The 24,524-nt window shown below is 43.3% G+C and overlaps 2 protein-coding genes across 5 annotated transcripts in view; both read left to right on the top strand.

The window, feature by feature from the left end:
* LOC121076201 (cell surface hyaluronidase-like) overlaps window positions 1-10,891 on the top strand; it is a 50,491-nt gene extending 39,600 nt beyond the window's left edge. The window contains exons 19-24 of the mRNA XM_040570333.1: window positions 1,565-1,747; window positions 3,731-3,944; window positions 4,683-4,784; window positions 6,488-6,648; window positions 7,934-8,043; window positions 10,563-10,891. Coding sequence (XP_040426267.1) covers window positions 1,565-1,747; window positions 3,731-3,944; window positions 4,683-4,784; window positions 6,488-6,648; window positions 7,934-8,043; window positions 10,563-10,762 — 970 coding nt within the window. The 3' untranslated portion in view covers window positions 10,763-10,891. The remainder of the gene's footprint in view (window positions 1-1,564; window positions 1,748-3,730; window positions 3,945-4,682; window positions 4,785-6,487; window positions 6,649-7,933; window positions 8,044-10,562) is intronic.
* Window positions 1-24,524, top strand: part of LOC121075945 (cell migration inducing hyaluronidase 1) — a 115,421-nt gene that overhangs the window by 42,064 nt on the left and 48,833 nt on the right. The window contains exons 1-6 of one of the 4 annotated variants that reach the window (XM_040569731.1): window positions 15,642-16,771; window positions 18,866-18,973; window positions 21,187-21,336; window positions 22,020-22,158; window positions 22,945-23,181; window positions 23,565-23,744. In XM_040569731.1, the coding sequence (XP_040425665.1) occupies window positions 18,898-18,973; window positions 21,187-21,336; window positions 22,020-22,158; window positions 22,945-23,181; window positions 23,565-23,744 (782 nt within the window). In that variant the 5' untranslated portion in view covers window positions 15,642-16,771; window positions 18,866-18,897. Of the gene's footprint in view, window positions 1-15,641; window positions 16,772-18,865; window positions 18,974-21,183; window positions 21,337-22,019; window positions 22,159-22,944; window positions 23,182-23,564; window positions 23,745-24,524 lie in introns of those variants that run through there. The other 3 variants (XM_040569729.1, XM_040569730.1, XM_040569727.1) reach the window with 3 other exon arrangements.

The raw sequence follows: 24,524 nt of genomic DNA, 5'->3' as shown, positions 1-24,524 counted from the left end.
ATATTCCACAAACATGGTGCATTTCTTTCATTTCCTCTAGTCAGAGGCCAAATCATCTGAAAATATATCCATTTGCTAGCCATCCTATGTTATGACACATCTGGATTTGGTTAAAATCTAGAGGGCAGTATCTGGCTTAAGCTGATGGGTCTTTGTATGACTTTGTTTTATTATTCTAGAACAGTCTTGTCCCCTCTTCAGCCCTGTAGTAGTTTTGCTTTGTTTTAATGAGAAAACCAGAAAAAGGCTGAAAAGTTTTGCTATTATATAGTCTATGTGTAATGCAAAGTAGAGGTCTAGGCATGCAGATCCCCCAGATTCTCCAAATCAAAGAGATTTTCACTCCTGTATTGCTCTGCAGGCAGGGATGGATGGTGGGTCACCTCAGCGGAGCCTTAGGAGAAACTTTGTGTTCCTCAGATTTGCAGGGCCCTGGAAGGCAGCTGATGAAAGTGGTAACTGTCTGCCATTAAGCCAAATTTATATTTTCACATTTTAACCAGGAATCCAGGTAATTAAAAGAATACATTTAAGGCCTTGGTGGTTTTGGTAATATACGGAAAGCTAACCACAGTAACGGGTCAGGTACCTGCATGTGGTACCCGGAGCCACCTCAGAGGCTGGAATGGAAACAAAAATAATTAAGCAATTGTCTTGGTATTCAGTTTTTCTTTTCAAGTGTAAATGTCTTGTGGCTTTCTGCTTATTCCGGTACAAGTGGATCCTACAGACAGGAAAGGGTGTTGGGTTTTGTGGAAGATTCTTCCCATCAGTATCCAAATTGCACTGCAACTGCATCTTTTGGCTCTGAGTATAAAGCAAAGGTTTATCGTGTGGAGCCAATTTTGGTCTCCATGAGGGTGGTGATGCAAATCACAGGATAAAGGAAAGCCGTGGGGACAACTTTTGCAAATGCTTGTGCTGAAATTGTGGTGGACAAGAGTTAAAAGACCTTTCAGCTTTACCCTTAGTTATTCTAAACTGATGTTGAAGAAATAGCAAGGGAGAGGGAGATTTTAATGGAAACCATAATACTAAACATTGCTGTAAAGTGGCGGAAGCAGGTCTCTTTAGACCGTGGCTCTGGTTCAAGTCAGAGATTACTTTCTAATTCCTGAATCTGTGCCCCTGGTGAAATGTCTGCTGGATGCCGGTTCCCTCTCCTGCAGCAGCTCCGGATGAACTAAAACAAGCCCCTGCTGCCTCTGGAGATGCGAGTGGGTATGTGACTGGTTGTACCTCAGCCTTACAGGACAAGGAAGCAAAACTCTCTGGGTTTAAGCCGTCCTGGCACCTGATTCAAAGTCCTCTAAGGTCAATTGGGGTCTCTGGATCAGACCTTTGTAATAAACAGACATCTTTTCCAGACAAAGGAAAAAGTCTGATTTTCTTTGGCTCTGAGGATTTTTTTATTATTATTATTATTTTCTGTTTAAAAGAGAAAGAAAACCTCAAAGGACATTTCTTTGTTTTCCCCTGAAGATTGTGCTCTTGGCTGGAGACCATCTCTCCTGTACTCAAGCCCGTAAGTGCATTTTCTCTCTTTCCTGCTTTTTGCCGACAGAGGAGACTGGCTGCACATTGCCCTCTGCTACCCCAGGAACACTGTTTTCCACGTGGTGACAGATGTCTATCAGCGACAGACGGGGATGGTACACAGCATAAAGCACTACCTCGCAGCTCCTTCCCAGGCCAGTGCCCTCAACAGGACTGGCGAGAGGCTCTTCTACTTCGACAGAGCATCAGGGTGAGCCCGTGACAGACCCCAAGCGAACGGGCAGCATCCCCCTGGGGTCCTCCTCTTTCCAGTCGCACTGCCTCCTTTCCCTTCCTCATAGTTAAACTTCAGTCCCATCCAGCTCGCATGGTCTTTTCACTGATTTCATGTCAAAATAGTGTTATGGGCTGGCGTAACCTGGCTTAGGTCTACTTCTGTATCACCGAGCAGTGCTTGGCATTGCCATTAAAAAATAGCTTTTTTCTTCCGTGGCCCTAGCTCCTTTGAAGCCTCCCCCCTGCTGCTGCTCAGGTCGATGGAGGTGCGGGAACAGTGTAAATATTTGTTAAAATCCATTGCAGCCCAAAGGGCTGTGAAAAGGAGCCCTCCTGTGCCTGCTGCAGTTCCAACACTGAGATAGTTTGGGAAATGTCAACTTCTTTGTATTCCCATGAAGACTTGTAAAATGTTCACACTCAAAAAATTAGAGTTTGGAGGGGGAAGGAGGGAGGAGGGAAAAAAGTAGGATAGCACCGTAATACATCTTGTATTTTGAAGGTAAGAAGAGAGTCATAGAGATCACACACCATCTTTATGAGAATCTAGAACACCTTTGGTTACAAAAACATGTTACGAAACCATGTTTCTCAGACAGCTAAAATAGCTGGGGAGGAAAAAAGTGTTTTGTGGTCTAACCATGAGTCCCATGATGCTTCACCTGACTAAGCAGCTACTTCAGAAATCAATCCACAAATGCCAAATTAGAAAAGAGGATGGAATATGTTTATTCTTTGAACCATAATATATGAGCAATCAAATCCCCAAATGCCTTCCGTTTTAACCAAGCTCCTTGGTGATCACTGGGTCTCTCTCATGATAGGAATTGTGAAATAAGGGGGATTAACGAGCAAACGGTTTTCTTTTTCCTTTTTTTTTTTTTTTTTTCTGTGTGTGTGTTGGGGGGGGAGTGTTGACAAAATTCTGTAAACAGGTTGTTTACTACTGAAGAGCAGGGAAAATGCTTACACATGTGGGTCTGTGGGGACAGAGCCATTAGCTGCCAGCAGCCATCTGGACCTGGTACATGCACACTGATGGACATAACCCACCTTCCTTCTAGCAGTATCAGCCTTTTGGTTCTCTGTTTAATTCAGCAGTGCTTTTTTTAGCCTCTCAAAGTAACAGAAGTTACTTCTGCCTAACAGAAGTTAGGGCATTGGTTTTTTTCTTTTCCTGTTGTTGTTTTTTAGACTTTATTTCATAATAAGCGGGATGTTTCCCCTTCTTTTTTTAACCCCACGTGCTGGATCCTTGGAGAGGAACCAAGCTTACTCATTCTTTCTTCCAGACAAATGGAAACAAATATTTCATTTTTTAAAGAAATAGAAAGAAAAAGAAAAGAAAACCTTTATAGCTCATGCATCATTTTGATCCTGAAGCTGAGCTGAGCTGTTTATATAATTTCCTCTGCCTGAATTTCAGAATGGACACGATTGAAAACATACTTAGAACAGCTAGGAAAAAATGAACTGCAAGGGCCAGAAGATCTGGCTGCCTTGGAGCTTTTGTCATGCATGCCTAGGGCTAAGCTGTGCCTGCAGGCCAAGGCCATGAGATGCGGACAGCCAAACGGGGAGATGCCAATATTTCCAGGCAAGCCTGCACAATAGCGTGAGCACGCTAGCAGGATGCCGCCACGCCCAGGGCTGGAGGTGGTGCCTGCCACACAGATGCTTGCCCAGTGAAGGAAGCTCTTTTGGGCATATGGGCTGTAAGTGCAGCAGGTCTTGTCATGCCAGGACAGGAGGAAAGCTCGACCAGCATCCTTGCAGGACTCATTTTACAAGCACAACTTGTGGGCGTGCTGTATTACACCGCTCTAAGACAAAGTTGTTTGGTGTCATTGGGAAATGGGAGGGATAATGCAATTTAGCAAGTGCAGACCCTGCCTCTACTCAACCTTTCCTCTAAACACACAGAGGCTCTGACCCCTCTGCTTGCTCTCATTTCCAGGTACCTCTTTGTTCACCTGCAAGCCCATGAAGCTCGGAAAGGCCACAGTTACTGCTCTCAGCAAGGCTGCGAACGTATTAAAATCACGGCGCATATGTACCCAGGGGGGTCCTGGAGCTGTGCCCCAAACCCCTTCCCCCAGAGGCCAGCAGCTCCCCAGCGCCCTGTGTCCCAGCACCCAGCCAGGCCGTGCAGGGCATGTGGTGCCCCACAGGTACCCAGCGCATCCTCCGTCGTGTTTGGGTTATGCAGCGTACGTGCATCTGTGTGAGGTCAATGCGTTTTCACAACCCACAAGGAAAATTCATGGGGAATCGCCACTTGTGAATCTGGTCAGCATCATGTCATGTGTGGAGTGAAGGATTTTACTCTAAATTTCTACAGCTTCTTGTACTATGTTTCAAAGATAGCCTCAAAGAAATTGCCCAACTGGAAGCATGTGAATGTACAGCCACAGCACTTTTTTTCCCTTTTTTTTTTTTCTCTTTCAAACAAGAATAAAAAGATGCTTGAGAGGGCTCAGACTGGATTAGCTTTGAATTCCAATGCACAGCATTACTGTTGAATTTCAGACTGGGAAGTAACTCTGGTTAATGGGAATAATCGGAAAATTAGAGCCAGGTTTTCTTCTCATTTACTGTCGGTTCACCCCACTGTAAATTCTGTAGAATTGTTTCAGCCTCAAACAAATCTGCACTTGATTTTAAAGCCAAACAAAATATATGAGTCATATTCAACTTGTTATTCAGTGGCAGAGTGACCATCAGAGGTCCTTTCCAACCAGCGTTACCATGATTCTTTGATAAATGTTTTCTTAACAACAAACACTTACTTATGAACCGGGATCATAGTTTGAAAAAAAATTAATTCTCCGAGTTTTGCAATCATGTATATGAGCAATGGTACTCGGTGCCATCGAGTTTTTAAGGTTCTATCTCTCATGTAATTGCAGCTTGCTATCACTAGCACACCCTCAGTCAAGTATATGAGAATCCAGATCCAGTCTATCAGCAAGGCAGACATACAAAGCCACTTGACATCTGCATTCATTAAGGTATGTGTTTTACTGTATTTGAAATGGTGATTAAACAGGGGAAACTTTATCTCCAAGGAAAGTTGTTATGAAATCTTGCTGAGCCTTGGCAGGAGGAAATGGGAAGTTCCCATGGAAGAGGCAAGTGCATTGTTCTCCCTTACAATTAGCTCCATTACAGTCACTGGGAGTTCGTATTCTATTCAGATGAGGATTTGAGCCCTTAGGGGGAGAAAAGGCCTTTTATCACCTCAAAAAAAGAATTAACACCATCGCTCTAATATGGAGGAAGTGGGGAGAAAAATACAACAGAAGTCACTGTTTACAAAGGATGTGGGGGAAAAAACAAGCTTGTTTTTCTGATTTTCTCTTCTAGCATTGCACTAAAAGTTAAAAATAACTGTATTTCACTACTGAAGGAGTTTGGAGCTGTCAAGTTATCCCTGCACATGCCTTATATCTCTGCCTGGATGGAGAAGGGTGACTGAAATAATTTTAGCGAGGACAGTTTCCCAGGTTTACATGTTACTGAATTATATTAATGCTAAAAAATGCCAAGCAAAGCTGGTAAAGAATCCTTATGGAGTGAGAGCAGCCAAGATTTCTCACCTTGTGCTCTGGCTGCATCATCAAAAACTAATTCAACTCATTAAAAAGCAGGGGTTATTGGAGGTAACATCCTCACCTGCAGTGAATAGCAGAGACCTGCCTGTGGGCAACACTCCACTCAGGGCTGTTGCCTGCAGATGATGGAGCCCCTCGTGCATTCAGGTGCAGTGGTGCCCTGCTCCAGCTCCCATGTGGCCACAAGAGCCCCAGTGGGTCTGGAGCACGCAGTCAGGGCAAGACATACAGCTGGGCTCTTTCTTTGGCCAGCAGCTCTGGTTTAGGTCAGCTTGCAGTTGTGGTTACTCCCTGCTCTACATGCATCCCGACTTAGACACGTTGTGGAGGCTTAGAAGTATGAGCAAAAGATTTAGTCTGCCCTGCCTTTGCTTCTCCTCACTCTCCCCTGCCCACCCATGGCCCAGACATTTGTGTTTCCCTTACCCTTGACCTATTGCATCTCTGAGAGCCTTTGTCTTTCCAAAAGCAGAGATTGTGGTGCATTTTGAGAGCTGAAACCTGAGGAAGGAGCCCTCGCTGTAGGAAGGGAGGGGAGTAGGAGTCACTTGTGCTGCAACTTATTTGAGGCCCTGGGACAGCTCTACCGAGAAGGAATATTTTGTTTTTGAAATCTTTTTATATTTACATTTCCAGGGGGAAAAAAATGTCCATGTGTTGCTTCTATTCCCCCATCCGCTGTCTCAGCATCTCTCCCGTGTTCCTTGGTCAAATCTGCCTTGCCAAGTGACAGTAATTTCACCCACATGAAAAGAATCCGTATTAAGACTGAACTAGGCATTTTACTCCCAGGATTCTCTGCTTCCCAAATGTATCTTCTTAATACACAAAAGATGTCGATCTCACTTCTCATGTTTTTGGTACCCCACTGGGCTTACCAGTGCCATTCAAACCTAATGTTTTTTTCCTCCTCCTGCCACTGACCAGATATCAGTGATGTCACTTCATCTGCACTAATTACATATTTAAAATTATAGGGTGTAAACGTGATATTTTCCTTGCTCATAACTCCCTTCTTATGGAAAAGCAGACTCAGAGTCTGAAGCTCCCCAGTTGTTTACTGCCTGTCTCCATAAAACCTACCTCATTTTTTGTTGCAGATAAATGGTGCAGTATTCCTGATCAATAGCCCTGGGATATTCTTCGTGGTGCTAGATGCATGTTCAGGAGCAGTTGTGAGTAGGCGACACTTTGACACAGTTACTGGGGAAAATGCGGCCAATTTAATAACTGATTATGTTCAAACATTTATAAAAGAGAGGTAAGCAAAGTACTGAGAGCCCAGTTCATGTAGTGACCTGGGGCTGATAGACAAAGAGAGGAAAATGATCTACTTTCAGAACTGAACCTGTGCTCTGAAAACATTTGGCAAAGATTGAATTATGTACAAATCCCAAGTATCACCCAGATAATAAGAAAAGCACTGTCTTTCTCACAGGATTGCACGGATTAGAGCAGAAAGAGACAGACTTTCTGGAAAACTGGCAATTCCTAAATTAACAATCCATTTTCCACTTTGAAGTAGATAAGGTCTGTGCAATGACATTTGCAGTCCTGTGTACGTATCCCAATGGCCAACAATTTCCTGGCAGCTGATGATTCAGTTTTCCATTTCTGAAATGGGTTGGTTTCTGTTTACTTTTACTGATTGTTTTTGCCTCTTTTGACAGATGAAAATCATAGGTGTGCCAGATTTTCCAAGTCTTTTCTTGGGCAAACCAATGAATAGACCTGCGTGCCTGCGGGCTGTTACCTTGAATGTGTCCTGGCAAAGATCTGGATCATCTCTGTTTGTGTCTGTTCCACATTCCTTGTGGTTTTATGTGTCGCCACATAAACATGGAACAACAGAGATTTATAGATAAATTCTTGGCTGCTGGCAGAAGCAGGTCAAATAACCAGAAAACAGACTTTCAGTCCAAGACATTTCTGAGCAGTTCATGACCAAAGATTTGAACACTCTGGAGTTATTACATCTTTATTTATGCACATGAGTACGTACATGTATGAAATGTGCATGAAGTGACATATATGCATGTGATGCCTGTACATTTGGTTTGATTTTCTTGTAGGATGTGTATTTTTGCAAGGCTGGGCATTCAGCTAAATGCAACCAGTTGTGCCTGTAATTCATCACAGGTACGATTCACTGAGGGCTGAAAGCACATCTGTGAGGACCAGTCAGGCTGAGGCTTGACTGAAAATCGGACTCAGTTTATAGATGGTTTCAGCGTCTCAGGACTGCACAGTAACTGTATTTCTTCTGCAGCTGAGTGTCACTTTCTTAAAAGGGGTGCACTCACAGTCATTTGTGCTTGTTTTGAGTCTGTGTGAGGAACAGGCTTAATTTAGGAACATACTTAAACAGAGGGTTTAGCTTATGAAAGCTTACATGTGATTGAAATCAAAGAGACTTAAGGTTGTTCTTAAAGTTAGGCAAGCTCTCAAGTCCTTTTCTGAATTAGAGCTTAAAGGTCTTGCAGATTCTGATTCTTAGCAATTGTAATGTTTTGCTGTCATGCAGTAATTACTGTCCTTCCTTTCAGATCACTTGTTCTTGTGTGCTCTAGAGATATTGCAGACGTGGTGGGGAGCTCTGAAATGTCTGTTTTTACAAGGTTAGGTTCTGCAAAGCCTATTGTCTTCCACAAGGAAGGTAAATATATTTATTCTGTCCTACTTCTTTTGCCTGAGAATTACTGACTGGTGTGTCTACTTACCAAAAATATACACATACTCACAAAGTGCTTATCAATATATTTGCTACTACTAAATATGCCTGTGTAATCTCATAAAAAGCTCTTAGCTCAGTGATGTTGAGAAGTGGGAGAGTTATTTTGGATTTTGACCCTACCTCACCAGTTTGCTTGCTGCAAATTTTTCATCCTAAATGGAGCTTTTTTTTTCTAACAACAACAACAAATAATTATTTGATAAAGATTCCATCTCTAAAATTCAACTGCTTTTCAAGGGAAAATAATCACAAACTAAAAGGCTAATGAAAAAGAAAGTAGCCTGCAGTGAAATAGGAGCTCTTTATTTTCTTGGATGAAAGAAAGGTGAAATCATCACTCTTGGAAAGCTCTTACTGTAGATTTACCTTGAATTGCTGTAAGAAATCCATTGGTATCATTGGTTCAGAGAATCCAAGTAGTTTTGGATCACAGATTTTTATAGCTTTAGAGCATTCATTTAGAAATATTGTCACTGCACTTTCAAAGAAACAAGAAAGAAAGCAGGAAAATCATTGCAGAGGAGACAGGCCCAATCCTAATCCTGAGTGATACTCAGTCTGTTCAGTCCCAAAGTCTGTTCTCTTCAGGGTCAGAAAACAGCAAATTTGTGGGCACCTCCTCCCCGCAAGGCCTTTGAGCAGCACACTTTTTTTGGCAGAACAGCTTTGTCTGAATTCCCTGGTTTTGATGGAATTAAGAGAACTGCTTGTGGAAACTCAGTGTGCAAAAAGCTACCAGTCACATATTGCCTTTACCATGCTGGGTTTCCTTCTGGAAAACAGGGGGCTGTTGAAGTCCAGGTTTGGACAAATGGTTCGGGTGATAAGGATATTAGGAAAACAGCCAGCTAGCTTGATTCAGATTCCACTTGCAGTCTCTTAAGCAGAGATCAGAAGCAGAATTGGTTGCATTTCCAGCTTCTTTTTTTTTCTTTTTTCTTTTTTTTTTCTTTTTTCTTTTTTTTTCTTTTTTCTTTTTTTTTTTTTCTTGCTATTGCTTTACTGAAATTTACATCAATTTCTGGTTCAAGTTTCAAAGCTCATTCCTGTGACTATTCCAGGAGGAGGACAGCATAATCTTTACAGCAGAGACAGCATTTCACTTTGGTGCCTGTTCGATTCCTGAGAGGCTGTTTTTGCTTTCATCCTTTCAAAAGCAAAAATTTGAGCTTTTCTTTTTTGTTTCTTTGTCCTGGAACTTCATTGCTTCATTCTTTCTTCAAAGCCCTGACTACTTTTGAAAGGAATTTTTTTATTAAAAAGTAATCTTTTTTGTTTGCTTTGTCAAACTTTTTTTCCCTGGAACACCTGCACCGCTCACTTGGGCACAGCCCTGCCAGGTCATTTTGGGAGCTCGGTTCAGCCTCCAGCCTTGACCACTCCTGGAGCACACAAAGGAGCAAGTAGGGCCACCACAGTGCCCCATCCTGAGGACACACTGGTTGGTGGCCATCTCCTTGCCCTACCTCTCCAGTGGGAAGTCAGGGGCTGTTGTGCTGGTGGCTGGCAGAGGGACTAAGCCGCTGCTGGCTGATCCTGTGTCGCCTCTGTTTTGCTTTTCTGAAGGGCAAGGGTGTTCACCCGCGTGTCTGCCCTGATTTCCAGTCTGGGTAATTATGTTCTGATTCATGAGCTTTCTCCTGCTGATTCAGGTATGCGCACTATTTGACTTCACAGCTCCAAAGGCGATTGCATGCAGGACTGTGTACAGCAGCCACCGTGGTCCGCTCTGGGGGGCTTCAGTTCAGGGCAGGCTGGAACATTTCTCCCAAATGCATATTGATGCTGCCAGGGATAATGCACAAAAGCAATCCCCTTGACCCCAGCGGGATCAGGACTTAGGGTCTTGTTGCCTGGTTCTGCAAAACCTTATTTAAATTAGAAGTGTTTACAGGAATAGTCTTGATCCAACCATCTGCAAATAGCCTTGGGAGTCTTTGCAATGAAAAGCATAATATAAACACAAGACATTATTATTAAAATCAAAGAACACATAATGCCTTTGTACTTTGTGACAGCAGAGGACAAGACCAGAACTGACATGGGGAACAGTTTATGCATAACAGGAAGAAAGTGATGTAAACTAATAAAAGAAGGATTCAAAATGCCTAACCATTTTCATGTAGTCAAATATGAAAAAGTACCAATGGTTAAAAATAAAGAGTAAAGCAATATTCCTGCTAACTCACATCTGGGAATATCTCTCAGCTTACTGAAATACCTGTAGAGCTGTGATGCAGTGAGGGTACAGCTTCAGCAAGGCTCATTTCCTCTTTCATCCCTTTTTGCCTCTTAAGCATTCTGGTTTTTTTAATCCAAGGAAACAAACAAACAAAAAAATAATAAATAAAAGGCTAAGAAGTTTCTGTGATATCCATGCTGTGCTGCTGATAACTGAATGGACCCACCCAGAAGGTCATGCTCTTGTGTCTGTTTTACAGGGAGTTTTGCTATGCTTGGCTATAAAGGACAAGCCAAGCCCTCCTGGATTAAAGTCCTTAATCACGCTGGTTATCAGAAAGCCGCTTCTCTACAGCATTATGTTCCCTTGAAGTTGAAAGAGTATCAATGTTCAGCTAACACTTTTTCTCAGAACCACTCAGAGCACATCTCTGCAGAGGCTATGGTGCCCCACGATTAGCAACGGTGGTGTAACACCAACCAGGCAAGTCCAGCAGCTGTCAGCAAAACCTGCTCTTGTTTTTACGGGATTGTACCGAACCAATGTTGTTCACTTGTATATTTTATAACTAATAAATATAGTTTCATCTTACCCGCTATGGTAGAGTTTTATTTTTCAAACAGCGCCCCACAGGACAGGATAGGAAAAGCCTGTGGGCTGCGCTTCCTAAGGAGAGAAGTGTTTGAACATATCTACGATTTGGAGTCAGATGGTAAGTTTTAAAGGCGAAAACATGCTCTTCAGTATCATAGGGGTTGGAAATGAAACTTGGCATGGAAACTTTAGCAGCATCCAGGGAAACAGATGAACCTTCAGCAGAGGTAGGGAATTCTCCCATCAGTCCTGTTTTCCCTCCATTAATGCCTGCTTTTAAAACAACTAAGCGTCGTCCTCTGTGGCATCTTAGGTGAACTCAGCAGCGTCTGCTTGCATCGGTGGGTAAGCACGTGGTGATTTTACAATAATGCCTTCTAATCGACCTGAATATATACGGTTGCAACAAGGAATTATAAATGTATTTCTGTCTGTAGCTAATGACTGGTGAAATGATGTTTGCCCAATTGATGTGAACATTTAATTAAAGTCCTGCAGGAATAAAGCTAAGGATAATGTATATGCTGTACAGGGCAAAATGTTGCATTCCTCCTTCAGACAATGATTGTATTGACTTTCTGCTCCCATCAAGGACTGAAATACTGCTGGTATTAGTAGCTAATATTCTTTGGTTGCTTTTTTTGTTTTGTTTATGTTACTGCTTTTTGAAGTGAACAAAAAGGAAGAGCTTTGTATGCAAACTGAGAAACAAACCGATGACCTCACTGATGACAATTTAAGTACAAACTTAGCCTGAAATGATGACATGCTCATTTTGGTTTGAAGGTTTTTTTACTTGGTGACAGCAGTGAAGGGGAGAGTGAGTTCAGATGAGCATGTCTTTGTTAAAGAATTCTTTACAGGAACTGAACAAGCTTCCAAAATGTTCAAAACTGTCAAAAAAAAAAAAGAGGAAAGGTTAAAATTCTGATGCAGGTAAATAAAATAATTGTGATGTTTCTTTTGTTGTTATTGTTTTGTTTACTGTTAAGCCTACAACTAACATCTTAGATTTGCTTTTTTAAATGCAGATATTACAAGCCAATCAAGGACACTGTTGGTCTTAATCTGTGGTAATTTTCTATTTTTTTTTTACACAGCAGAGTACAAGAAAATGCACAGGTAGGGCTTGTTTGCTCACAGCATTTGTTTGATCATTTTGCTGATCGGTTGCTATGGTTTTGAGCGGGGGCATCCTACTGGGGAGAAAGGTAGCTCAGAGAGAAAGGCCAAGGTTTGGATTATTTGTGTAGAAAAAACTTCATTTTTGTGTCATCCTATTTTTGCAAATGAGGAAAAAAAGTGACAGGTCATGGGGCCCTGTCTAGCAGAGAGAAATCTGAAAAAGTAGCTTTACTTGTACTGTTCAAACATGCAGGTGAGTGTGTATGTCCCTAGATGTGCCTTCATGTCTGTAATGAGTAGATGAAATCCATGGCCATAAATATCAGACACTTCAGATCTTTTCTTTACAGAATGACATGGTTTTTTTTCAAGCTTTTCTACTAAAATGTACTCATCTTTCCCTTGCTGTGTAGTACATTGGGACCCTTACATTTCAAGGCTAAACCTTGTGTCACGAGTGCCTCTTTTTTCCTTTGAGTTGCCAACAGCTGTCCACAGGTTATTCAAACAGGTAGGTGAAGGCTTTGTTACTAATGTCCCGTCGTTTCTTTGAAATTCTCAGAAACGGCCAAACGAGTTGCTACAGGGCAAGGTCAGCGTTTTGTTGGCCAGACTCTTGCTTCCTGGTGGGTTAGTCGCTCTGGCATCCATGCATCCCGGCGGGAACAGACCTCCCCGGCTGAGACGCTTACCTCTACCACCTCACACCGCCTGGGTGAGGGGGAGAGGGCACCAAAAGGTTTGTGGGCAGAGGAGGAGGCCGTGGCTCCATCTCCACATCGGGGAGGAGAGGTGGGAGTTGGGTTCAGCCAGAGGTGAGGTCTTGGCTTGCTGGAGAGTGTGAAGAAGTTAGTGATGCTGCTTGGGAGAGGGAAAGTAACAGGACTTCGCAGGCCTGCACAGCCCCCACGGGGAGCAGCGGGACAAGAGGCCGAGTGGCTGGCACCGAACCTCTAAGGAGCAATCTGAAGTCCTTCTGAACTATTAGTACCTAATTGTTATGATTTCTGAGGCCACGCAGGGGAAGAAAAGCAAGATGTTTTTGGCTGTGAGCTTAAGCCCAACATTGGAACAACTACTTACAGAGTGAGCCTTTACTTTCTTGGAGATTTATTTGATAATCTGTGACAGGTCCAGACCCTGGATCCCAATAAAACTTTGCCGAGCTCTAACCCCAGCCTGAGACTAAACAATTGGCGAAGGACAAACCTAGTGAAGGAAGGAGAGGAATGTGCCTAAACTTCTGAAAAATATCTCTTCCTCCTCCCACCTCAGAATGAGAGCAAATGGCAAATGTCCTGGAGAGGAAGGCGTGGAGCCGTGGTGAGCTGGATGCAAACAGTCAAGTACCACAAAAGCAAAAAGAAAAATATTTACATCCTGATGCAGTTATTTGAATAGTTAAAAGCAGCAGTTCGAAGAGGTCTCAGAATGCTGTGATCCTCTGAGCTACTGCACACACTTTCCTTACCTTGGGAGGGAAAAAACTCTTTAAAACCAGGGACGCTCCGCAGAGGGTACAGTTCCTCAATGGACCCTCGGGACATTCAGGACGAGGTTTTCAAAGGCTGCTGCTAACTTGACATGCACCAGAAGTCTGAGTGTGTGAAGCTGCAGGGTAAGTGCCATGTGGGTGTTATATTTGTCGAGAGCTGCCATATTCCTCCCCAGGATGTCCAGAGCAGGAATATCTCCACCCGCACGCTGGAGTTCATGTGGACTGTGAATGCCCTGTAGCTAATCCAGGCATGTTCAGTACATCTAATGCATTCAGGACATACGGCCATCCCGCTTATTCCCTAAGCATTTCTTCAGTGGATATACTATAGCTCCTTCTGAAAGCATTGGCTTGGCTATCCATCAAGGACTTTCGCAGTAAAGTCAGTGCATCCTGAACCTCAGAAACTGGGATTCAGCCTCCCACCGCCTTGGTGCTTTGAAAATTTCATGTAGTGGACAAGGATTCGGTGAAATGCTGAGCACTTTGAAAGGATGTGAAACTGGAAGTCAGTCAGGCTCTGATAGGTGGAATGTTGTGAATTGCAAATGATTTAGTTTTAGCTAAGCCAAAAATCACTTCCTTTCCTTTTAAAGGTCTGTAATCTTTGGGGGGGGGGGGGGGGGGGGGGGGGAAGGGAGGGTAGAGATTAATTCTGTAAAAAAAGAAAAAAGCATATGTTTAAAATAACTCTCTTATTTCTGTCCCAAAATAGTTTGCCAATGTGACAACGAATTTGCAGACACCTTAGTTGCCTTTAATTTATTCATTGTAAAAACTCCCTCTAACTCCAGCTCCTTTTGAGATGTTCTTAAGAACATCAGGAGGCAAGGAGCTTGCAGTGACATTTATGTATGGAACATGTGAGCGGAACCTCCTTCCTCACAGGGAAAGACATTGTATAAATTGATAAAAAACTGAGATTCATTGGGAAAAAAGTCAGACTTCGCTTTTGACTCCAGTATTGATTTTATTGAAAAGTAAGGTCTTTTTGTGCATTTCATCCTCTACTTGCCAGCAAAAACAAACAGCTAATGGCTGGATGGCAGGCACAAGATCAAGATGAAGAACAGGAGCAGCTTCGCAGTCGTGCTGCCCTGGGACTGGGAAGGCATTTTCATTAGCCATCCCTCGAAATGCGTTTGTTTATTTGTATAGGGTGTCTGAAGGCTTTAGCTGTGCTCGCGGCTCGTGTGTGAAGGCTCCTCTAGCACAGGAATGTCACTGCAGCAAGAGCTGACATGTCCTTGGGTCAAAAAGGCAAACGCGCTCATCAAATCTGTCTTCCCAGCTGGGGTTAAAATGCGAAATTTCCTGAGTGGGGCGAGAGGACAGCCGCTGCCGTGCGGTGTCAGCAAGGAGGTAGCGGAGGTGCTAATTAAACAGCTCCTCCTTCTCAGGAATCGGCTTCCAAATTGAAGTTGGCTTCTTTGCATATGAATGAGGAAATACGCAGTAGCTCTTCAGATCTAGCCAACAAGCCACTACAACCTCAGCATCAGCTTACGTTACCCTTTTTCTGGTTACAGCAGGCTGAGGGCCCAGCTTTGGCTGCCGGGAGCAGGAGGGAGAGCATTCACCCTGCTCGGGACTAAAAGGCACCTTTTCCATCGGGATCCTGTGAGATTTCCTGGGGATGGCCCCAGATCCCTGTTTGGGCTGTGGCTGCTCTTGCCGGGCAGTGGCAGCAGCTGTCAGGGTGCAGGCAGGTTTCTTGCTCCTGTTTGATATCTCTTTTTGGAGCACCCTGGGAGCTGCTGCTTGCCTCCCATCCTTGCTATGTTTGTAACGGGTGGCTTAATGCTCCTGTCAAGCCCTGCTTGACGTACCAGAAAGGAGACTCTTCTTCTACAGGTGCTGAAGGCACATCCTCCAAAGAGCATCAAGCCAGTCTTAAAAAGCACCTTAAAATACCCAATATCAGGAGTTACTTTCTTAAAATTCTGGTCACAGGCTTGGCTGGTTGACCCCAAGTCCTGCAAGGTGCCGAGCCCAGGCAAGAGCCTGCCTGTGCTGCCCTGGAGGGCTCAGCTCTGCCACCCAGGCTTTGGGGTGTCCACAGGACTCCACCATGAAGCCTGGGACAACCCGGCTTCCTCAGAGCATTTCTTCACTGTTTTACCCCCAGGACTGTCTGCTCTGTGCTGCCCCCAGCATTAAATCCTCATGGAGCACAGTGGATGGGGATTCCTATCTACGCAGTGCGCTTTCTAGTACAGTATCACTGCTGACACCTGCAGTAGCAGCCAGCTGGGGACTAATGGTTTCCTGTATCTACTTTTAGCATTGTCTGCCACTATTGTTCACTCTTTGGCAAGATCCAGCAGCTGGGAATCATTTCAGAAAGTCTGCCTCGCCAGATCCAGGGATATGAGTCCCACTTGCCATTGCCAGGCAGCTTTTAATGGCGAGATGAAAAAGCTTTTCTCACCCAGGAGAGGCATTACAGACGGTGTTTTAGAAACACTGGAGATGATAGACTCAGGAGGACGCTTGCACGGCCCTTGGGCTCTCAGAGTGCCCAAATCCATGGAGAGATTTGTTGACAGAGCGGGTTACATCAGAGCTGAACTCAGCGACGTGGCGCCTGTTCAAGGAAGATGTAGTGCGATTGCTGTGTTCCCATGCGGCTCGGAGCACTGAGCTAACGCAACGGCTCTCTGGCAGGAGGCAGCTGCTCCTGAACCCTCTCCAGCAGGAGACATTAATGGAAAGAGTCACTATCCCTTCCCTATCCCTTCCTCCTCTTATAGCTAATAGTAAAATCAAGCATGTCGCTGTTTGTGCCTAGTATCTGGGGAAGATGCTTAGCTGAGAGCCTTTGAAGGAAAATTCCTGAGATGATTGTCCCCCAAACCACACTTTACCAGCACTGGGTTAGTCAGAGCTGAATCAGAGGAGTCAGCGCTAGCAGCAAAAGCACTTCTCCTTGGCCCTCTCAGCTCTCAGCCTTTCCAACCTGAGTGCCAGTTAATACTAACATTGCAATGAACTCGGGCTCACGGAAAGCTGAATCAAACACCCTGCTTCCGCCACAAAATAAGCAGGGTATTCTTTGAACTGTGGCAGATCAGACACCAGAAAAATATTGGAGCCCTGCACACAACCGATGCCTCCAAAAAATGACATGAATTTCCAGTGTGTGATTGTTTGTTTTGCTCTCTGCCGATGAGGATGGATGTAATCAGGGAAGCAGTCCCCTGGGAGCAAGCAGGGATACAAAAGCAGAAGCCATTTTGCACAACCTGGTGGTAAGTACCATGCAGTTAATGGCTTTAGAGAAAACAAAGGCTGTGAGATTTCTTATACCTACAATGTTTCTTATTTCCTACCAGTTTGCTACAGGTTGCTGTCAGAACAAGACCATAAAATGTGCGGATTATTGCTCTCACCTGGCAGAGACACTCCTCAGAGTTTGCAGGTTTTAGTGGTCCAGAGCCAAGAAATTTCTTTACCACCTACAAAGTGACAGGAGAGCAAATGCATGCCGTCACTGTCAAAAATTCATCCCGTTTTTTTATTTCTGTGAATATCATCCGATTATGTTTTATGACCGATCCCTTACCGGTTGGAATCTGGCTTTATGCAGCACTAGCACGCAGCTGTGCCTGCGCCGTAGCAAATGCTGCCTGCAATGGCCAGCCTGTGGTATTACCAGTTGTTCAGCTTTTCTCTGCCGTTAAAGCAGAATCTAGTGATTGGGTTTGCAGATTATACTGTGTAGTAATGGCTAATAAATCTTGACATTTTCATGGTGACTGCTGTACTTTGGGCATACCACTAATAATGTTCCTTTAAAAGAGCCCTGGCTTATCAAACATTGATGGTTAATGCTGTTAAAATGTCAGACACGTGCAGCCTGGTTCTGGCACAAATTCCATGGCGACGTTATTGCTCCCCAATAATGTATATCATTCGAAGTTATAGCGTTACTAAGTGCATTCCTCTTTTCTACTGCTCTGTAACAGCATTTCAGCACCTGATAAACTGCACCACGTCTGCGCTGTGCCCAGAGCTCACGGCTGTCAAGTACACTACACCAAATCAAGGAAACATTTTCCCCCGGGAATATTTCCTGACAAATCTGGTTCTAATGCTATTTTTAATACAGTCATTGGATTACATGTGGTTTGAACATACCACTGCACCTCGAGCTGTATCACCTCTAGGAAGACTACAGACATGTGTTCTGCATATCTACACTGTGAAATTGGCTCCAGTCTAAACCCTGGTTTCTTGCCTATCTTTTTCTTATGTTTTTTGTTTGTTTTCTATTAACAAGTGACATGAAAAATAACACATGTTTTTTCACCCTGAAGAAACTGGGGCACCCTGGAATTTCATTCAATTGCTTTTTTGGCGTCTAAGCTGTGCAATGTATACATTTTTTGTATTGCATCAACGTGATGTAACATGGCAGATACAAATAAGTTTCTTCAATATTCTTCAAATGCTGGCTTACACGATAAAACCTAGCAGATCCTTGGACTGTGTGTGAATTTTAAATAGTGCTTTATGAGTACGGAGCATTGAACACTTATAGCAGCGAGTCTTTGTGCCTCGGTGTGACCATGCATGTCAATAAATCGCCATGAGCTCAGGCAGAATTGCAGAATTGATCGCTTGAGCTTGTTGGAGAGAATGCCATTAATTCTAACCTTGACTTTCATGACACTACTTGTTTGTTTGGCCGGGACTTGGCTATGATAGAAACAAAAACAATATTAGGTAGATTGGTTTCAAAAGCAGTTTTTGGTTTTGCAACAAGATTCTGGGCTGGCAGATTAAACAGACAGGTCTGAAATCCAAGAAACTGCACGCTTCAGACTGGAAGCTTGAGTGAAGTTTGAGCTTGGGGGTGCACAAAACAGGGTTGCTGAAGATGTGTGGGTAGTTTAGGGGGAGGAAGGTGCCACCGAAAGGTTACTTTGTGCACATTTGTCACTCTGCAAACACCTTCGCTGTTGTGTTTCATTACTTTTTTGGACATGTGATTATTCAGCCCTAGAGAGTCCTGACGCTGGATGTGTTTATATTGCATTCCTAAGGCATTTTTGGTTACATCTGGTGGTTGCTTTCTGAGTGTCTGTTTGGATTCCCGAGTGGGTTTATCCTAAGCCAAACAAAAGGTGAAGAGCTGCCCTTGGCTCCTTGCTCTGTTTGGGCTGGTCCCGAAGCGGCTTGAAGGTGTTCTTAGTCACAGAGCCAGCTGGGAGTGGAAGTGGGCTGTCATAAAGGCGCACACAACGTGTTTCTGGGTGGCGAGCAGTTTCTGCATGAGCTAGAACAAAAAATAAATAAATAAAAAGAAAAAGCCACACTTTCTTGATATTCTGTCTCCACAGGTATCAACCCAGAGAATTTTGCATCCTGAAGCATGGCTCTACCTACCTCCAAGCACCTGGCAGAAAACTTCATTTTCCTTCTGTTTGTAGTTTCCTCTGCAAGCACAGGTAAGTCTTCCTGTTACAGGGGGGTTAAGGCGTGGTTTGTAACACTGCCTTTAAATAAAGACTTTGCTGGTCTAGATTGAGCAGCTTTTCACTCTTTGATCCAAATTCTTATAAAAAAGCCAAGGACAGGGTGAAAAGCTCAGGAGAAAAACAGTTTTCTGATGTCTCAATATTCCTGCATTTGGGCAGCTGGAGTGGCAAAGAGTGAAATTTTCTGAGCAGGTGAAAGTATCCCCAGGGAGCCTTCAGCCCCTGCTATGTATTCTTAAAACAAACCCCAATCCAACAAACTGCCACACAGAAATAACAAAGGAAACCTCAAGTCCTAATAGCTGTGGCTGTGGGTGGTGAGCAGTTTGCTGCTTTGTCCAAGTGCAGATGTGGAGACCAAAAAGCTCTGGGGTGGCACATCCCTGCCCTTGGTTTTGACTGTTATAAGCAGTCCTTATCCCAAATGGTTTCAGAGGAAAGGGAAGCTGGAAATACATATTCTAAATGGATTTATCTGGGGAGATTGCCTTTGTTTAGAACAAAGAGACCATATGTCTTGCCCCAAATGCTGCTTCTGCATGAGGCAACATTTCATTGCCCTTTTTTGGGCCCTTTTGGTCAAGAATTAAACTGTTCAGTTAATTCCTTGTGCTGGGTAAAAGTTGCCCTCTTATTCCCCAGGAGACCAGGTGAGTAATAATCCAGGCTGGAGGGTGCCTGATGGGCTGGCAGGAGGTGCTCAGCCCTCCAGTGGCCCTGGTGCAGCAGGTATGGGTGCTGTGCTCCGCTCCTTCTCCCTGGTAGGAGCAGGTTACCTTGAACAGCTGGTATTTAATGGGGCCACGGAGACATCAAGGCCATGGCTAGTCCAATTCCGTAGTTTTCTTAAAGCTTGAAGCTGGTGGAGGAATCAATCAGAGAGGGAACTGAATGCAGACGGACAATTTTGTTTCTATTTGCTGTGGAATTGCAGGTGGCCCTCGAGTTTCACAGCGAGAACACACAACAGCCCTCCACCAGCTGCACCAGCACCCGGACAGGTTTCCTTGCATGGATCCACAGGGCTGTCCTCACATTAGGATGCTGGCTGACAGCATTAGTATCCATGAGGAAAAAAACAACTAACAAATAAAAACTTTACTAAGTGCAGAACCATAATCCTGCTGAAGTCAGGGGGTTCATCCCACTTCTATTGCCACCTATTTGTGGTTCCTGTAATTTTGCTATGGTGTTTTTGTTTTAAAGGATACAAATTGGAGAGCTGGTGAGAACTCCCAAGCCCTTCTGATGGCAGAGCTCATTGTTCAAACTTCCACTGACCTCAGCTTCCTAGGATTAGAAAGTTTTCTGCCCTCAGAAAATATGCATCCCCCATGGGACTCTTGCACTTGTGAAGTTGTGTTGATTAGAATAAGATGTGAGACTCACATATCAAGTGAGATTATATCAGGGAAATATTTTATCTTAAGTAAATATTTATGACATGAGACTTGGATTTGGTATGGGAGCAGTTTAGCTAACACGTCACAGCAGCCTGTAATCAAATATGTATGCAGAGATGAGTGATGTGTGTAATCAAAGAGAATGAGTCCTTATCTGTTCTGTCTGAAAAAGCTTATGAAGCTGGAGTCTCTCTCTTGTGGGATTTCTGTTTCTGGATCGATTGGTAATTCTTTGGTGTGTCGTGCTTTTGTGATAATTTGAGCACTATTATTTCCTGTCCGCACTAAAAACACAGTATGCAAACCTATCTCAATATCCTTTTTACCTTAAACAAAGTATTTCAAACCTCACAAGTTTTTTGGGGGCATTAGGTAGCCTTTTTAAAGGTGGCTTCTGTTTTAAGCTTTCGTCAACATCTTCCCCTGAGGCTTTTTGTCAGGACAGGTATGAACAGAGCTGAATGTCATTGTAGGAAGGGCTTTATTCCAGCCTTTTCTCCAGTGGTTTTCTGGAAACTGCATCCTTGACATGGCTCCTTTGCATCCAGCAGTGGGTTTTTCCATGCTTCCAGAAAACAGAAGATCATACAGCTTAAACTGTTGTTTGTTTTCTTTTGGTCATGACCCAGAGGGACACTGCTGCACTGAGTTATCGCTGTGTTCCAGGGAGGCAGCCAAGGGGGGGCACGAGACTGGTGCTTAAAGATGCCCAGATGTGGAGCTCTCTGTCTTGCACCAAACATGTGGCAACTGTCTTCACTCTCCACTTCTATCCAGCAGAAGCAGCTGTGACATGTCCTGATAAGGATCCTGAGCTACAAAACTGGAACCCGGGTCACAACGAAGAAAACCGCATTGAAATCTGTAATGGCAGGAAGCTTCTTCTCTCTTCTTCTGCGACTGTCCACTCGATCCACATCGCTGATGGAGGTAAAACTTGCTTCCTCCAAGGCGGCCAGGCTGGGCGAAGAGTGCTTTCCCCTACGGCTATTTAGATCACCCTGTCTCATGCTGGGAGAGCTTCCTGTTCCTTGCCGAGAACTGGGTGGCTGCTGGACAAGCCCAGCTTTAATTTGGTACAAGGGTGGGTGGTAGCTGAGATGCTATCAGTCCTGCAGCCATTATAATTAACCTACTCATCATCCTTTCTGGAGAATTTACAAAAGTACTTATATGTACTGGTTTTTATTCCACATTTTGCTTCAAAAACATGTTTTACTAAATTATTGTTCTGGTAACATAATGCAGTTGTTGTGTTCTCAGGATCTCAGGACAGAGCAGATATATATGGGCTTCCCTGTCTCTAAGGACAGAGTCATAGCGTTGCTGGTGACTGTTAGCACAAATACCTTTTATTCATCTTGACTCTGAATTTCTGTCTCGGTTTTAAATGAATCCTATTCCAAGCAAATCTTAATTGCACTCTTCAAGAGTTGGACTGAGTAAAAAAGTTTACTGTCTTTAGGATTTCTATTGAGAGCCGTTTTGTGAAAAATGGGCAGAATTTTTCAAAAATTTAGATGAGAACCCAGCACTGGTTTTAGCACAATGGTGTCACAATCTCTGATGAGCTTCTGTATGTTAAAGCAAATGTCATAACCTTTTCTACTTAGGAAAATTGGTCATTAAGGACGATGTGCAGCCTATCATTTTGCGTACTAGACATATACTCATCGAAAATGATGGAGAGTTGCATATCGGCAGTGAAATGTGCCCTTACCAAGGCAATGTGGTTATCATCTTGTATGGGCGGTATGTATGCACGATAAAATATTATCTTAGAACTTTCCAGTATCTCTCTTCCACAACAGGGAACAAAATGTTCCTTAAAATTACATTTTCTCAGATGTATTTATCATTTATGTTTTGTAAAAACTTCAGTAGCTTGTTAAACAATTTAAATGGCCTTTAATAATTGACAGTTTTGGTTCTGGTTTCAAATCTACTGGGAGATGAACACTGGGGTATTTAGGCATGCCAGAAAATCAGCTGCAGTCAAGTTGATTCATAGATTTTCCAGAATAGGCTTAAAGCCTAAACATTCATTTTATTTTGAAAATTCTCCTCCCTAAGCATCCTTTCATTCTGCATGAGAGTGAGAAGTAGGTGAGCCAAAGGATAAGACATTTATGTCTTGCAGATTAGTACAGGATCTCTCAGCTTTTCAAGGATGCCAAACTCATTTTTAACAGCCACTAAGGCTTACCAAGTCCTGGTTAGGGTCCTAACTTCCTATGGAATTCAAAAACATAGCTGTGTTGTTCATTCTGGGCTTCAGGCCTCCTCAGGCCTGAATATAATGAAAATAACACATATAATTTGAGTTCCAGATTGCTCCTGCTCCATAGTTGCTAGTATTATTTCAAATAATTTATTTACTGTAGAGCATGAGCAGTTGCCAATTCTTAAGGTCATTGAAAAAAATGCTTTACAAGTCATGATGCTTCTCTCCTTGGGCTATTGCAGAACAAGGGCAGAGGCTTCTTGACTGTCAGATACAAAACCAAAATTAAATCTTTTCTTCCCTTCCTGTTGCAGAGCGGATGACGGCAGCCAGCCGAATCCCTACTTTGGGCAGAAGTACATTGGAGTGAGTAAGGGTGGCATTCTCGAGATCCATGGAAAGAAAAAACTGTCCTGGACTTTCTTAAACAAGACTCTTCATCCTGGTGGCATGGAAGAAGGCGGATACTACTTTGAAAGGAGCTGGGGCCATCGCGGTGTCATTGTCCATGTCATCGACCCAAAGACGGGGGCAGTTGTCCATTCAGATCGGTGAGTGACTTTACAGCTGTCTAGATTTGTGGGTCTTTGGGAACAAGTTGGGAACAGCTTCTCAGCAAGCTCAGAAGCATGTGGTTTAGCATCTAGTTCAAATGGGTGTTGCTGTCTCTATATGCAATTCTTTCTAAATCACCGATCTCCGAACCCAAAATAGCGAATAGTGTCATTTTCTTACTATTGTGTTAACTGGAGCTTAATTGATTTGCTTTAACCTGTAAACTCTCAGACAAGTGTTTTTCCAATGCTATAATATCATTGTTGTAAACAATACAAAAAGGTTATTTCTTTATAGCAGTTGTTTTTTAGTACCGTGGTGCTTGTTAGAGCTGCAATGATCACTGAAGTAAATGTTTTTTGTTTTTTAATCACTTTAGGTTTGATACCTACAGAGCAAAAGAGGAAAGCATACGTCTTGCCCAGTATTTGGGCAGAGTTGCGAATGGCATGATCCTGTCAGTTGCTGTGAACGATGAAGGGTCTAGAAACTTGGACGACTCGGCCAGGAAAGCAATGACCAAACTGGGCAGCAAGCATTTCCTCCACCTTGGGTTTAGGTATGTGCCAGTCCTGCCAGTTCTCCCAGCACAGAGGCTTTATTATGCTCCTCAAATGTCCAAATAATTCCACTCTCTCAAAGGCACAAAGTTCTTTCACATGGGAAAAAAAAAAAAAAGAGGGAAACCTTTCAACATGAAGTTTTAGCAGCTAATTAGATAGTTTAAGATGCACTCAGTGTCTATATTGGGTATTTTTATTAGCAGATTGAGGAAAAGCATATGATTTGTATTAAAAATATGATTTTCCAAGATATTATTCCCTTACAAGTTACTCATTCCTATTTATTTTCATGTCATCCCCCAAAGATTTAAGAAGCATATCCATGTACCTACAATGGATTGAATGGCCTGAATGTTAAGCAGGATAGGATAATAGGCCTATAACCCTGGCTAAATACATTATAGACATGCATACAGCTTGCTCATCAGCTTGTCCAATACATATTTAGAGACTTGTGCAGCACAGAAATTTAGCGTGCATGAATTTATGCTGCGAACTGTAAACCATTCTGTGGCCAATACATTGTCTGTGTTGGCGCACACACTGATGAGAATATTTGCTATTTATCCAACAGTAACCATTCTAATTGTGTGTGATTATCTGAATTTATGTAGGCTTGTTTGTTTGTTTAAAAGGATGTCTGCCTCTCTGTGGACAATGGTCTGTACAGACACTGAGGGTCACTGCAGAACATGAAGAAAAAAAAATCTGCTTTGTAGGGAGAAGTGATTTAGAAGAGCAGACTGTGGGAGCAGACAAGTGTCAGTTGGACAAGA

Source organism: Cygnus olor, chromosome 11, assembly GCF_009769625.2.
Source record: "Cygnus olor isolate bCygOlo1 chromosome 11, bCygOlo1.pri.v2, whole genome shotgun sequence".
NCBI classification, from domain to species: domain Eukaryota; kingdom Metazoa; phylum Chordata; class Aves; order Anseriformes; family Anatidae; genus Cygnus; species Cygnus olor.
The sequence above is the reverse complement of the archived record's forward strand: the minus strand, read 5'-3'. Positions and strand labels throughout refer to the sequence as shown.